This window comes from Syngnathus scovelli, chromosome 12, assembly GCF_024217435.2.
Source record: "Syngnathus scovelli strain Florida chromosome 12, RoL_Ssco_1.2, whole genome shotgun sequence".
Lineage (NCBI taxonomy): Eukaryota > Metazoa > Chordata > Actinopteri > Syngnathiformes > Syngnathidae > Syngnathus > Syngnathus scovelli.
The window spans coordinates 13,129,809-13,145,858 of NC_090858.1; the positions used below are offsets into that span (position 1 = coordinate 13,129,809).

A 16,050-nucleotide genomic window follows, 5' to 3' on the forward strand; every position below is an offset into this window, starting at 1 on the left:
TATACATTTAAAAAAGTAATATCGATAACACGGTAGGAGCGCAGGCTAAGAATGGCGTTGGCATGATTGGCTCACTACCCTGTCAATCAATCAGTCGTGCCCTCTCTACCTACCGAACGTGTTTATTGGAGAATCACGCCCCTTTATATCAGACATGCGCAAAAATTACTTTCATGACGGCAAAAGACGGACAGCACAGTGCGGGATATGCAACAAAAACATTTCGGACAGCCAGACGACAACTTCAAACTTTGTCCGTCATTTGAAGAGCCATTCTGCCAAGTAAGTGCTTTTCATTTATCTAAATAGGTGTGTGTGTATATAGCTTTAATGCAATGAATATGATGATGAAACGGATGTCTTTTCACTACTAAGATCAGATTCTGCGGGTAAAATTGCAATAATAAGGTGACTTGACTTGGACTTGACCTGTTTAAGGACTTGACTTGACTTGCCCAAGAAAAAAATGACATGAGACTTAGTTGAGACTTGCACGTGTGACTTGGTCCCATCTTTGACATTGATGTTTTAATTTTGTATTTGTTGGCTTGTAGTTGATGGTGTTATACCGAATGTGTTTGTGTTTGAATAAAAGGTTGAAGAAAAAAAACGTTATGCCAATATTTGTTATTTTGGGGGACACCAACTCATATAACAACGTAAAACACATATATTGTCATATAAAGCAATTAACCAAATGTCTGATTTTTATGTTTTGATTGGCGAATATAAAAACAACGAATAAAACAGCAGAGAAGTTATAACATAAATGTTTATAATAATAATAATAATAAAAGAACATCTCAAACCAGCAATCTAATGTGAAACTGCAGTCGATATAGTATTAGATAATAGCATTTAGGCATTTTGTTTGCATACACGTTATTTAAAACCTACTATAAGTAAATCGCAAATGTACATTCTGGCTTACATAGTTCACGCTAGGAGACGCAACACGTTCACTGATTGAACTGTTGATGCACGGAAAGGCAGTTCACCCAATGACTCGTTCGCGAACGGGAAAGTCAGGATTCGTTCCCTCACTGATCCGTTCTCGCGATGAACTGGAAATGCGAATCACTCAGTGACTCACTGATTCGTTAACTCACAGATTCGTTAGTTGTTAAACGGGAAATGCAATTCACGACTCGGTCGTGAACGGGAAGTTACGTTCATTTTCTTCTTCGTTTTGTTTTACAACGAGGTGGCAGCAGCTTCAATGGGCATTACTGACACCTACTGGTTGAAGTTATATGAAAGGAAAAATAGGACGAATCGCTTTAGGAAGGGATTCGTTCACTCTCGTTCACTGAAAAGATTTGTTCTTTTTGAACGAGTCGTCCACTCACGAGCCAACACTAGAAGTAAGAAGCGCTACCGTCGAGAGGGTTGTTCAAGTTGCGAAAGTCGACGTTGCTTCAGAAAAAGAACAAACCAACTTACTTTTCTGCAAGACAAAGAAGGGCTGCATTTAGGTACGTAATAATTTTGAACAGAGCATGCTCTGTATGTTTCAAGAATGTTTTTGCGAGTGGTTTGTTTGTTTGTTTGTTTGTTTGTTTGTTTGTTTGTTTGTTTGTTGGGGGGTGGTTTGGTAAAGTTAACATCCTTTACTTTTTAAACTTATTCATCTTACATTTTTAATTTAAGGCATTTTATGTTGCTTGAAATGTAGACACATATAAACTACTTTTTGTTTTAACACAATCCGTTCCAGAAGGCTCTTCGAGAAGTGAATCGTTCGAATTCCGAATCATATTTTCCCATTACAAATAATAGAAAAATAATTAATCTGTTCCAAGCAAAAAGAAACCCCGCCTTTTTTAAGCAGTTTTTCATTTGCGCATTTTTGTCCGATCGCACAACTGCAGCGCAACGCCGACCGCGCAACTGCACCACGCTGGTCGCATTATTGTGACAGAGCCGTCGCTGAAATTTAGAAAATATTTTTAAAGTCCTGCTCTGGACATCAGTGCGCAGGGAACTTAATTTTGTCCGATCGCGCAACTGCAGCGCACCGCCGAACGCGCAACCGTTGCGCGCCACCCACCGCGCAATTGCACCCCGTTGGTCGCATTATTGACAGAGTGGTCGCTAAAATTTAGAAAATATTTTTTAAGTCCTAATGTACTTTCCAAAATTTAAATGGACCTCAGTGCGCAAGGAGTTTAATTTGGTCCGATCGCGCAACTGCAGCGCGCCGGGCGCTCAGTGTCGCGTTGCTTTAGGAGCGTCTTTGTGTTTTAGGATGACTTTACTGCTCCCACTTAATTCCTTTGGAGGCATGATTAGAGTTGATGCAATCCTCAGAGTAACGAGAACGTAATAACGACCAGAGTCAGTTGGCATGCGGGTCCTCTCGGCTCATCTCGCGAGGTTCGACAACCGAATTTTGTCCGACATCCGAAGCAAAAAAAATCTCGAATTTTTTGTTCGAATACCGATTTGTTCGAGAACCTGGACGTTCGAAAACCGAGGCTCCACTGTAGTTGGAGTGAGCGTGTTTTTCCGGGGTGGGGGGGTTATTTGCAGGGTACAAAAAAGTTACAAAACCATTCACTTCGGATGAGCTTTGGGATGATGGCATTGCAAAGATGTAATTTCCCTTTTTTACCCATGGATTCGTGATTCCAGATTTAGCTCAAGGAGTGGCACGTGAAAAAGTTGGTGTTTATCTTCTGATGTCATTAAAATGTGCACCTAACTTTGTTTTGCGCTCAACAGGCCTCGGAACTCTAAGGCAAATCACTTCAAAAGTTAAAATTGTGTTGTGTCATGTTATTAACAGCCGTTAATGGGTGATTTGTCAAATCAGACATCTTTTTCCCTTTCCCCTTTTCAGACTCCAAGCCTGGAGATAAGTATTCTGTATTAAAAACTGACCGGACTCCACAAGGTACAGATTGATTTTTGATTTATTCTTGATTATAGAAGTAATCAAAACTGCCTTGTGTTATCTTTGGAAATTGATCTGTTATTGGTAGTTTGAATATACTTATATATGCTTAGCTACTGTCGCGCATGGGCTGTGCAAAAAGTGTATGTTGTAATTGCAATCTTCAATATAGAACTTGCATTTATGACATGTCATTCATTGCCTTGGCTTTCACACTCCGGAAACCATGGCGGATGTCAAAGTGCAAAATAAAACCCAGGTTTACCCTGTACATTTTCATCATTTGGATAACAACTAGTAGAACAAGCAATTTTATCAATACTATTTTAAAATAACGTGATTGGATATGTACAACAGCCAAATTAATTTGCACCACATTCAAAGGCACAGACAGAATGCCACCGTTTTTTTTTCCAAACAGGGCAAAGTTTATCATTGGAGAATGGTTCATTTGAATCTTGCCGCTAACATTTGCTTCATTCCTCAACAGCTAGGAGGTGTGAAACGCCCATGACAGGAAAAAGTAAGAGTTTTTTTTTTTTGTAGGCATTAGTCATTTAAAAAGAGGTCATAGCTGCAGTAATTTAAGTGTTTTATTTCTATTTCTCTTTATTCTCAGAGCTTCTGAAGTTCATCGTGGAGCCCCCTCTGGCAATCCCTGGGCTAAGGAGCCTCTCAACTCTCGTTCAGAATGTGACGCGGAGAGTGGACGGTGCCCATGACTGATCTAGAGACCTTTAACATGATGTCCAAGGAAATAAATGACAAACAGGATGCAAGACTGAATGACAGAACGATTAAGCTTAGAATTGGTTAGTCAAAATTTTGGATGTCCCCCCACACACTCTTGATAGCTTACAAATGGAACCTGTAGGGTTCTGTTTGGTTTAATTGTTGTACTGTCAAAGTTACTGACTTTTCAGTTACTTTTTTGCTTGATTTACAAAAAAAAAGTCCTCAATTTTTTTCTACTCTTAATTCCACTCTTGTGAGACACTGTTCATAATTCCTTGTATACAGATTGCAAAACAGTCTTGTGTTAGGTGGCCGCTGATTTGAAGACCTGCATGTTTCCAAGTATGATTAGTTTGACATCTGTACTGTAGATTAAAAAAAGACAACAGTGAAGGCTTACGATGTGGTGGCTGCGCTCAATGTTGACATTCTTTTCTGTTGTAGACGCTACACAAATGACAACGTTCAATATGCGTGTGACTCGTGCAAAATGCCCTCAGGAAGACTGCTGATATCCCGGGTAAATAAAAAAAAAAGCCTGTCTGTTCTTTCCTGTGCGATTGCTTAATGTTCGAAATGTGCGACTGCCATGAGATGAATCACGGAAAAACTATTTTACAGGTAGTCATGTTTTTTTTCCCATATTCATATTTCTTTTACAGAGTAATCCCAAGGTCTACAAGGGGTGGTGCCTGATGTACATCGAGTTCATCTTTGTAGAAGCTGTTGGCGACATGCACAGAGGCCACCGATGATGAAACAAGGACCGCAATGGCTTTAAAATTAAAATGGGCTCCAGTGCTGAGTAGCAAAGAGAGTGATGTTTATATTGTTGTGTTTCGCCAAGCTGGTTGTTTGGTTTGATATGTTCTACATAAAATAAGTATATATTTATATTGGAACGTAGTAGTTTTGTTCTATTAAATAGCCCCCATTTTTTTATACTGTATGTATAGTTTTACATTTTTAAACATATGATTTAAAAACATTGCACATTTATATTTGTGATGGTTGGATGATGTTTGAAAAAATGTATATATTTAGGTTCAATTGTCGTTTTGGTTAATTTTAACATAAAAAAGTTAAAAATAAAACAACCTTCCAGTCTCAGGGCGGACACTCTACTACTAGGCCACTGAGGTGGTTTGATCGAGGTGTCGCACGAGCAATACACCTTTGACAAACTTTCCGCTGTGAAAAGCTTGTCGTGAGTTCATACAATTTAGCGAAGCGGACATCAGCTTTCTGTTCAAGACTTACGGTAAATGCAATGGGAAACTTTTTTAGAAAATATTACTATGATGTAAATAACGGGACTGATGTTTTGGAACGAGCCATCACACAAACCAATATAAACGACTTGTGTGTTCAAAAATTGTTGACGGTCATGATGAAAGTGCGATCGACATCACAATCACTTCTTGAAACGTCATGGGATGTTTTAGTTAGACAATCTGTCATGTTAAATTTAGGAGAATTGTCTAAAAAAAAATGAAGCTCATTCTCAATGAATGGGAGGAGATTAAAAAATATTATTGAATCCAAAGTGCCAGTGTCTGTGATATACACAATGGTCCGATATATAAAATCTTAAAATTCATGTTTTTCTGTTCGTTGATATGTATTATAACCAAAAATGTTTTTCCTTAGTTATTAGTCATGTGTGAGGAACTACCGTATTTTTCGGACTAAAAGTCGCTCCGGAATATAGGTCGCATCAGCCATAAAATGCACAATAACGTGAAAAATAACATATATAAGTCGCATTTTGGGGGAAATTTATTCGACAAAATCCAACACCAAGAACAGACATGAACGAGCAACAACAGGCTAAACGATAGGTATGCTAACGTGACATAAACACAAACAAAGAGCTGAGAACGGGCCTGACGTAACATTCAGAGTTATTCAAATAACTATTACATAAATAACACGTTTATAAAACCATCTGTGTCACTCCAATTCATTAAATCCATCGATCGTCCTTTATGTAAACGATGCCGCGTATGCGCCGCTGACGTCGGACTCGTCGTGAGTTGCAGTTCTAAATATTCCACAGACCCATATAAACGATATATAAAGTATATATCAAATAACTATCATATAAACAACAATATTATCAAAGCATCTGTGTCACTCCAAATCATTAAATCCGTCGATCAAATTCCTCGTCCTTTGTCAACAACGCCGCGCATGTGCCGCTGACGTCAGCCTCATGTTATTACACAGATCTAGTATATAACTATATTGTAGCGTTAACAAGAGTTCAACGAGCCAATAACTACTGAACTGTAACGATAAAAACATATACAAGTTGCTACACGAAATAAAATATATCAAATAACTATAACAAATAGTTCACCGCCACACGGCCCCAAGCACCGGCGTCGACTTCCAGGCGTGTGGTGGCGTAGACTTCTATCCCCGGAAGTGGCACTTCCAGTCATGGAGGTGGCTGGGATCTCCGTAGAGTAAGACCGGGCGTGGGTAGGAGCAGTGTCTGACCCCCATCCACCGGCCCCGGACAGCCAGCTGCCGAGCGCCGGCCCCCGACTTCCAGCCATGGAGGTGGAAGGGAGCTCCGTGGAATAGGACCGGGCGTGCGTAAAAGCCATGTCCGAGCCCCATCCACCGTCCCCGGACAGCCACCCGGCCTAGCGCCAGCCCCTGACTTCCATCCACGGAGGTGAAAGAGAGCTCCGTAGAGTAGGACTGGGCGTGTGTTAGGGTTTACAGATTATCTTGATCGTATGATTATGTTGGAATGTAGACTAGAATTATTAACTTTGTTTAAACCTTTTACCTTTCCTTGACTCTGAAAAGTTTAACCATTCAGTTGTTGAAACTTTCCAAATGGTGTGGAAACATTCTTGCTTATTTAGTCATCTAAAATGCTCCATTAGTGTCTGTTTCCACGACCTTGTAAAACAATGAGCACTGATTAACCAGTTGCTGAGGTGACCACCAAACATGTCCAATGTCACCACGAACCTGAATTCTCTCAATCAATACTCTCTTGCAAGAATCCAAAGTCAGACCTCATTCGAACATCGCTGTATGCACAGCAACGAATGACTCTCCGCTTGCAGGTGTTTAAAAGGGCATACTGTCTCCCGTGTGGTTCTTGCAAAAATAAGTTAGAGTGACCACCACTCTAACATTTTGGTGCCGTGACCCGGATTCTCTCATACCCGCCATCTGGCCGACGGAGGACGACGTGCCAAGCCGGTGTCCATTCGGAGGACCTGGAAAAGAAAGACCTGGGAAGAAAATTCTTCGCTGGGCCAGCAGCTTAGGTTTGCCTTCGTCTGACAGAGGTGGATTGACGGGATCCGGCAGTGCAACGAACCAGGGGACAAGTAAGTTAAAGCCCTAAAGTTGTGTGATTGTGTTGTTGTGAAACGCGTAAAAGGTAGAGGTGCATGAGATATAGCTTGGGTTCAAGTCCCAGGGGAAGAAACAAGCTAAGAAAAGCAGAGCTTCTTTTTCGTTCATCGAAAAAGTGTGTAGATTCTTCTTTGTCTGTTTTTCCAAGCTAAGGGATCGGGCTTGGGTTAATGTCCCAGTGGAAGGAACGTGCTAAGAAAAACAGAGCTTCTTTTTTGTTAATCAAAGAAGAGCGTAGATTTTTCTTTGTCCGTTTTTCCGGCCAAAGAACAGCTTGGGTACAACTCCCAGTGGAAGAAACGGGCTAGAAAAAAAAAAAAAACAGAGCTTCTTTTTCTTAATTGAAGAAGGGCGTAGATTCTTTCTTTGTCTGTTTTTTCCAAGCTGTTTGGGAGGGTTTTACACCCATCCTGGATAGGCCTAAAAATAAAAAAGCGCTGGAGTTTGTGTGGCTGATTGTGACTGGTAGGATAAATTGACTAAAAACAGTTCTATCATTGATCCACGGCAATAACACAGGCTAGTAGTTTGTTGAAAGGAGGAGTCTCTGACCCCCATCCACCGGCCCCGGACAGCCAGCTGCCGAGCGCCGGCCCCCGACTTCCAGCCACGGAGGTGGAAGGGAGCTCCGTGGAATAGGACCGGGCGTGCGTAAAAGCCATGTCCGAGCCCCATCCACCGTCCCCGGACAGCCACCCGGCCTAGCGCCAGCCCCCGACTTCCATCCACGGAGGTGAAAGAGAGCTCCGTAGAGTAGGACCGGGCGTGCGTAAAAGCCATAATAGTTTTTCAAACCTTCTGTGTCACTCCAAATCATTAAATCTTTCAAACTCTTTGTCCTCTGTGTCACTTAGAAACAAAGCCGCTAATGATGCCGGTAGTACGTGGGGCCCTTCGTCATCTTCGTCATCCCGTGATCGAATCCTTTGTCCCTAATGTAAACAACTGCCGCGCCGCTGACGTCACTTGCAGTTCAAATTACAGTAATCCCTTGCTACATCGCGGTTCGTTTATCGTGGTTTCTTTTTTTTTCTTTTTTAAATTTTGAAAATGTGGGAAAAAATTCACATAAGTCGCTTTTCAGTATAAGTCGCCCCCCCCAAAATTATGAAAAAACCCACGACTTATAGTCCGAAAAATACGGTAAGTATGACTGTTACTGAAACCTATTGCTGTATTAAAAAATGTAAATTTTCACACCCTGGACCATCACTAATCAAATGCATTTTCACAACATCCTGGAACTACACAAAGGTAAGGATCATGTATTGAAGAGAACCTCAATGTTGAATAGATGTCTAGATGTTCAAATGATCACTAGCTATTAGCGCATTAGCGCTAATAGCTATTAGCCATCATTCAAACGTCTACTCAATTAACGTCTAAAAAAAACTTTCACATAGACGTCTAAAAGACGTCTAAAAGACGTCTATAGCATAGACGTCTATTTTTGTTACACTTTTAGACGTGTTTTAGCCGAGACGTCTGGTTAGCATAGAGACGTCTAATAGATGTCTATTAGACGTCAAAACGCTCGCAGGGTCATTAATAACGAGAATCATTTGAGTGGATTGATTTGAATGAATGATTGACAAAGGATTTCAGTTCTGAGGGGTCCTTTTGTCCCAAGCAAAGTGACAGGTGGTGGGGAGGGGGGCTAAAAATTGTAACAGGAACTCTATCAGAATGTCAACCCGTTAGAATAAGTTTATGCAGGTTTATACAAAGAGCTCACGTAATTATCATTGCTTTTTGGAGAAGTAATTGAGTGTTTCGATTGTACGATTGGTCTTTGAACGCACCTCATGTCAACGGCAGAACGCGGATGAATTTAATGAAATAAAAACTAAAAACTTTCTAAAAGTGGAAATTGACTGACGCAAACGTGTGTTCATGTTTTTATTGAAAACGAGCTAGTGATGTCGCCGTACGGCATCGGTTTCCGCTTTCCACTCAAGGCGTGCGCGCTCCCGCGACAGGGGATACAGATTTTCACGGGGGCAACTACTTTGGCACAACACCGTGTTTGAAAAATACCCACGCACCGTCCAAATATTCACTTACACACTCTTGCCCCCTCAAATGCGCGTTCCCGATGAGGGTGAGCGTGCGTCGGGTGTGCAAATTCTCCCGAGACCGCATCAACGGCCCCTAATCTCAAGCATATTACCCACAATTCGTTACGAATTTGACTCAAAGGATTTGCGACGTTAAAGTTCGCGTGCCTGTGCCTAGACAAAACGGATGTGTAGGATAGATGTAAATATTGAATTATTAAATATTACATTTACAATTCAATGGAATCCACAAACCTTTACAAACGTATTTTGAAATCGGATCGCTGGGATTCATGACGGATTGTTGCAGACATCGATGTGTCCACCAGAGGTCTCTTTCCCACTGCTAACATTCAATTTAAAAAAAGACGGCGACAAACTGCGACTCGGCTGAACCCAACGGCGAATAGCAAATTTCTGCACTGAATTGACTTAATTTTTAGAATTCACACCGTGAATGTACCACACACTTTACTCCGCTTGCCCTGCAGTCTTAGAAATCGCTACTAACACTAGCACATCACACACACGCAGGAGTAAGGCATCATTTTCCAGATTTATTACAAAATGAACACATCAAGGCTTTGTGCTAATGAGCAAACACGACACTGATGCAATACAACATGGAGGCTAAAGGTGAACGACGATCTGTTTTCTTTTTCAAACAAACTTTCAGCCTGGACGCCTGTCAGAATTCACGTCGTCATCAACACGCCACACGTTCTCTGCTGTTCAAACGGACCAATCAATGATCAGTAATTAGCTAAATCTTTACCTCAAATGGAACTGTCGTGTAAACATTTTGTATTTTCCTGCTGCTGACGAGGGCGCCCTTACTACTGTGATCACCTGCTTTCTTAAGGGTGCAAATGACATTTAAATACCTTTGACGTCGTCATTTCAAAATCCTATATACGCCGGCCTTGCGCCTCACTCCCCTCGTCCAAAACTACAATGATGGCCGTGCAGCTTCATGCATACCACAACATGGACTCAACAAACGGATCAAGCGGCCAATCGGATCATTCAGAGATGAGACGGGCAGACGTGGCGCGGAAACATGGCGGCGGCAATGGCGTGTTCCATCCCATTTCATCACGCAGAGACCGTAGAGGTTAGACTGGAGCGTCCTCTGGTTCTTCTTGGGGTGGGGGAGGGTGGATGGGCCGATGAGGGGGCGAGAGCGACCTTTTGACCACGTCCGCTATGTACACTTGCCGTCCCGCCGAAGCGCAAGTCACTTCCGGCAGTCAGTCGGAGTCGGACTCGATGGGCGCCGTCTCGTCCAAGATGGCCCTCTTGGCAGCGCCCAGGTGCGCCTTCTTGTGGCGAGAGAAACTGGACGAGTGCATGAAGGTCTTGTTGCAGGCGGCGCAGGTGAAGGTCTTGGTCTTGGTCTTGGCGCGCTGGCCGCCGTCCGCCGCCGCCACCACCTGGTGGCTCAGCTGATGACGCGCCAAGCTGGAGGTGTGGCTGAAGCGTTTGCCGCAAAGGCCACAGCCGTGAGCCTCCGGGGCACCAGCGCCATCTTCCTCGTCCTCGTCCTGAGCCTCGTCGAGGCCTTGTTTGGGGCGCCGCCGCCGCCGCCGGTTCTTCTTGCAGAGCGTGTAGAAGTTGGGCTTGTCGCGGGAGCACAGCTTGAGCCGGATCTTTAGGTCGGATGAGCTCTCAGCCAGGTTCTCCTTGCCGGGCTGCGCGTAGCTGTCCAGAAGCTCCTTCACGTGAGTCACCTGCGCAGCGGCAAAGTTGCCCAACATTTACACCCAATCTCCGGGAGACTTGAAGTCCACCCGCCACCTTGGAAACTTTCCACCGGAATTATATGCCAAGGGATCACACGAGCGACATTTGTCATGCAGAGTGCACACGGCACCAGCCTGACTTACTCATCAGTTCGCTCGCTTGACTTTTTTCGTTCAAAGGCACAATTATCTAGGGCTGTTCAAGCGGGGGGCTCCACGCTCCTTTTTTCCTCTCCCCACTTTGTTTGATGCACTGGCACAAAAGTTGGATGCACCCAAATCTGTGTGGCATTTTGCTTGGTTTGCTTTCTCTTTTTTGGGCTGCCTGTCTTTTGAGGCAGGATCACCTGCTAAATAATCACAGGGCAAATCCAGTCAAACGTTTTCTTAACAACACGCCACATACTCTGATGAATCTCACGACGCAGCAAGATGCAACAGTTTGGGTCCATCTCGGAAGGCGACCATTTTGCCACTCACTGTCAGCTGCTGCGGGCTCAGACGAAGACCAAGCGTGGCTGTATTTTGCCACCTATCGCTCACAATGGCAGGCAGCATGGAACAGATTCTGCTCCAGACCACCGTGGGCTCAACTTGCCATATGTCATGTCAGAAAGTTAAATTCCAAGTGTATTTGCGCTCTGTGTCGGCGTGTCGCTCGGGATTTGGCCCGCCAACCTTTTCTGGCGCCCGGACTTCCGCCAAAGCTTTTTGTCACACTACACTCAGCTTTTGAGGATTTGCCCAAAGTACCAGTTAACAGAACTGATGATTACATGAAAATGAGCTGCATTGAAACTTTTAGTCACGGTTTGCTTTTGAACTAAAATGAAACCTATGTAAGTACATATGTTGCCTAAAATCATACATACAGTATATAAAAAGAAATTTGTTACAGATGACATGTATATTTTCCAGTGAAATGTGAGGCTCTTTTGAAGAAATCCCCATGCGACAGGCGCATTTTGTTTCATTTGCTGTGTGACTCTACAGTCGCCACAAATTGAATGCCTTTATTGTCACTGTACTTACGGACAAATGTACGACCAAGGCAGTGTTGTACCCTAACCCTAAACATATTGCAAACAACATTTTGGACTCAAGTTCCCCTTTCACAAAGACACTTTCACTTTGTTCCATGCTTCAAGTCCAAAAAGCCCCAAAAAACTGCAACAAACAGAAGCTGAATTCAAGAGGGTTTTTTCTAAGTGGCGGCTTTCAAATGGTTCATTTGAAATGGCGGCCTGGCCATCGCAGCACCACGCCAGCATTTGCGCTGGTCAATAGCCACACAGCTACCACTCTCGAGCCGCCAACTGCAATTTTGGCAAAAGCTGGCCCGAGTTGGACTTTTGTGTGAAGGCGGAGAAAAGCTGCCGACAAAAAGTGCATGATGCCTTGCGCTAGGTCCCGTGGAAAGTTTGCGGCGGCAAAGACGGGGCTCACCTGATGCTTGGAGAGTGCGGCGGAGCTGCGAAAGCTCATCTCGCACTGCGGGCAGGCGTAGAACTTGTCATCTGGGCCTGGCGCCTGCATGATGCCCGCCGGCGGCCTCCGCCGCTTGGCCCTTTTCCCCTTGGGCGAGGGGCGGTAGGCCGAGCGGGCGGGCGCAGTGTGGCCGGCGATGCCGTCCTTGGCCTTCTTGTGGATTAGGCGGTGTCGCGACAAGCTGGAGCTGTGGTTGAACTCCTTGCCGCAAATGTTGCACGGGTGGATGCGCCTCTTGCCATGCAGCCGCAGGTGACTCCCCAGCATCCTGAAGTCGGCGGGACATTAGTTCAAATGGACTGATGACGAGCAGTCCCAACCACACACATTAAGACCGCAGCAAAAAAAAATTCACCGCCGTTTTGCCAATATCTTCTTTTGCAAGATCAGCCGTCTGTTTTTGTGGTGGAGGAGCCCACAAAGTGGAAGATATTACAGAAATTTGGGCTAATTTTGAGTGCAACAATGGCTCTGAACAAAAATCAATGAAGGGATTATCAGGAAGGAGGAACTACTGCTGCAGCACGACTCACTCCAAAGGCAACAAGGCGGAAAGCCTGAGACAAATCCCAAGACATCCAGCGCAAAGCTCGGATTTAGTCCAACAAATTTTGGACACGCTCTCACTATTACGCAAGCAGTTTCAAGTCTACCGCCGACAATCGGAGAACCCTCTCATAGCGATGTGGGAAAGGGAATCATTTCCGGTGGCCAAGTACGGAAAAAGGGACGAGTCGACGCGGCTGCACTCAGCCGCACGGCGGGCCGGTCGATTGTCGCCTCTTCCATCTGGGATTCCTGTCACCCATGTGCCGAGCTAGGGCTGTGTTGAGTTTCTACGCTGGGAAAGTGTCCAGAAGGTGGCCTCAAGGCAGCGCGGTGCTTGGGGAGCAAGCATGTGGCATAGACGCTGCCCGAGCGTTGGACCGCAGTTGTGCGTGGACATCATTTTTACTGTCACACCAGCACGCAATTCCACGTGATTTGGTACGAAGTATGATAGCTGAGGTCCCAAGTCCGCCAAGCAAGTCCCAAGACTTGCAAAAATAGAACAAATAAGGTACTGCCATCGGGGAGATGCTTTTCACAATGCAGCAACGTTGGGCGATCGACTTGACAGAAGAAAGAATGAAGTCTTCAACGTGCAGGGACAGCGATGGCCGCTAACATGCTAGGCTGGCTGACAAAAGGCCTACTTTTGAAATCAGTCAAAAATCAATTTTATTCATCATAAGTCAATCTTATTGGAGACAATCCTGACTCTTTTGCCATAATCGCCCAGCCGAGATATACCAACAAAAAGATAATTTTAGGACACAAACACCTCCGTTTGTGCAGAGCACCAGGACGCAACGAGTGGTGCAGTCGCAGCGACAGGAGAATTGTGCAGATGGACCAGAAAGTTGTCAAGCAATTTCAAGTGAGCATCAACACCCCTTTTGCAAATGAGGCAGAGTGCCGAAGCGACGTTACGAGAAAGAGAGAGACGTGCAAAACGGACGACAATCAGACTGTCGAAATGGCTGCAACTGTCACCCTCTCACTTGGGCCTCGGTCAGAGATCCAAGCCAAACTGTCACCAAACTGTCACTCGCACTCCCAGCACCACCAGGTTGCAATGTATGGGCAACATTCAACACGTCATGTAATTGGAAACACGATGAGCTCAAACAGGGTCAAAGTGGAGCTGTTGGCTTCTTTGACTTTCCTCGGTAACAAAAATGGCAATAGACCATAAAGAAAGAATGAGCCGCGGACATATTCGGGAGTCAATGTATGAAACAACCCACCTGCTGCCCTTGAAAGTCATGCCGCAGTGCTGGCAGGCGTATCGCGCATCCTGCTGTGCAGGCTCCAGGGCACGCTTGGCGGCGGCGGGCGCCGGCGTGGCGACCACCTTGGCAGCGTGCGTCTGTTGATGGCGGTACAGGCTGGAGGCATGGCTGTAGCACTTGCCGCAGTAGCCGCAGCGATAGCGCCGCTCGTCGGGTTCTAGGTCACCACGGTCCGAGTCGGCCTCACCGTCTGGCTGGCCGCCCACCTCTACCAGGATCTGGTGCTGCTCCTCATCATCATCGTCGTCGTCGTCTGACTCCATCTTAATCTCCACGCTTTGCTCAGTCACCTCACAGGGGTACACCTCCTCGTAGGGCGCGAAAAAGGCCTCATCCGTCTCCATCTTGAGCTGCTCGCTGCTCAGCTCCGACGGGTCGTCCGAGTCCTTCTTGACGCACGAGATGGTGAACTTGGAGCCCACCTCAGCCCACTTGACCACGTACTCGATGGGCTGCGTGTCCAACTCCACCGTGATGAAGTCTGCGCCCAGAGCATCCGCCTCCGACACGGTCAGCTGTGCTTCGGAGTCATCCATCATCAGGCTGCGAGCCCTGCGATCCCAGCAGCTGAAACCCAGAGGGAAGGCGGGACATATACTCAAAAAATGAACTGACCGCCCAAAATATCTCCACAAACAAGGAGGCTTGCCTCGTACAATCGCCTCGTTTAGGGATTTCACTGAAGCCGACCGGCTTGGTCTGGGTGGCTGTGGAATATTTCCTGCTCATATAGAGGATTCTCATCCGACACTCGGGTGAAATGTTTTCTCCGTTCGGGTGCCGCCAGCCTATTCACAGCTTTCCAGCGTGAAACCTTTGTCACGTTCTTTGCGCTCGGATGAGTCCAATGGCCAAGAGGCCAAACGACACACTTGTCATCAAGTGTCCTGAAAAGCAATCGAGGAGCGAGTGATCGCCATCCGCCGTGACGTCACGAAGAGCGAGTGATCGCCATCCGCCGTGACGTCACCATAAAGCTGGCGAGCAGCGCATGCATTATTCAAATCGCTCCTTTTGCCAACTTATTCACGGCTAGCTCGAGCGCCGAACATTTCGGAAACACGGTCAAATTCCCACCATGTGGGAAACATCGACGTTGTCGCCGTAGCGAAAGGCGCGAGCAAAACGTATCCTTTCTCAATGAAGTTCGAGGGCTCGGCCAGGCTCGGCGGCAGTGACGAGAAAAACGGCGGAAGGATTTTTTTTTTTTTTTCCCCTTGCCGCATTTTTGGTTTGCGGCGGCTAGTCAAGCGAGCCCAAAAGACGCCAAGAGCAGACGCCAAGAGTGCGACTATAACGATATTTAGCGTGTTAGAAACTCACCGAGCACGAAAACGTCAAATGAGAAGCTTAAGGTTGCCGGCGGAGACGCTCACAATAAACAGGAAGAAGCGGACGTGGACACAAAGCATTGTGGGAAACGATTAAATGGTTCCCAGCAACGGAAGCGCTCCTTCAAAGTAAATGCACACTCCTTCAAAGTAAATGCGCGCTCTCAAGCAGGAAGTGTACACATGAAATGAAGACGCAAAAGATGTGCGTGCGGGAACGATTCTCGTTGAGAATTTGTGATTGGTCGCAGACAGAGAGCGTAGGGCGAACATTGACGTGACAGGTAGTGACTCACGTATGCAAATAAGCGCGACACTGGGGGTCGCTGATGATGTAGGGGTGCAGCCTTCTTTGTGCCGTCTCCATGAGTTCGATTTCCGCATTGACGGTGTGCGTGTGTGACAAAAACAAGAAAGAAAGAAAGAAAGAAAGAAAGAAAGAAAGAAAGAAAGAAAGAAAGAAAGAAAGAAAGAAAGAAAGAAAGAAAGAAGAAAGACTCAAACTATAGTCGGCCGCCGTGTTATGTCCCAACCGATTGCAGCCAGAAACTAGTTCAGACTTTTTGAAGTTGGTTAAGA

The 16,050-nt window shown here is 45.5% G+C and overlaps 1 protein-coding gene across 3 annotated transcripts; it reads right to left on the reverse strand.

Annotated features, from left to right (window-relative positions):
- Positions 1 to 9,612: 9,612 nt before the first annotated feature.
- LOC125978109 (zinc finger protein 135) lies at positions 9,613 to 15,610 on the reverse strand. 3 transcript variants are annotated; one of them, XM_049735166.1, is made up of 4 exons: positions 15,464 to 15,610; positions 14,096 to 14,707; positions 12,264 to 12,573; positions 9,613 to 10,805 (listed from the first exon to the last, which is right to left on the reverse strand). In XM_049735166.1, exons 2-4 carry the CDS (start codon positions 14,677 to 14,679, stop codon positions 10,326 to 10,328), a joined length of 1,374 nt encoding a protein of 457 aa, XP_049591123.1. In that variant the 5' UTR covers positions 14,680 to 14,707; positions 15,464 to 15,610; the 3' UTR covers positions 9,613 to 10,325. The 3 variants fall into 3 exon arrangements, with proteins under 3 accessions (XP_049591123.1, XP_049591122.1, XP_049591124.1); XM_049735165.2 differs by lacking the exon at positions 15,464 to 15,610 and adding an exon at positions 14,790 to 15,432; XM_049735167.2 differs by lacking the exon at positions 15,464 to 15,610 and adding an exon at positions 14,797 to 15,428.
- Between the last annotated feature and the right edge of the window lie 440 nt (positions 15,611 to 16,050).

Excerpts from the sequence above, each read along its gene's own strand:
- LOC125978109 (XM_049735165.2), bottom strand. The coding sequence starts at position 14,884 with ATGAGAATCCTCTATATGAGCAGGAAATATTCCACAGCCACCCAGACC. Across the intron at positions 14,708-14,789 it reads AAACGAGGCGATTGTACGAG|CTGCTGGGATCGCAGGGCTC; the intron begins GCAAGCCTCCTT and ends TCTGGGTTTCAG. Across the intron at positions 12,574-14,095 it reads ATGACTTTCAAGGGCAGCAG|GATGCTGGGGAGTCACCTGC; the intron begins GTGGGTTGTTTC and ends CGCCGACTTCAG.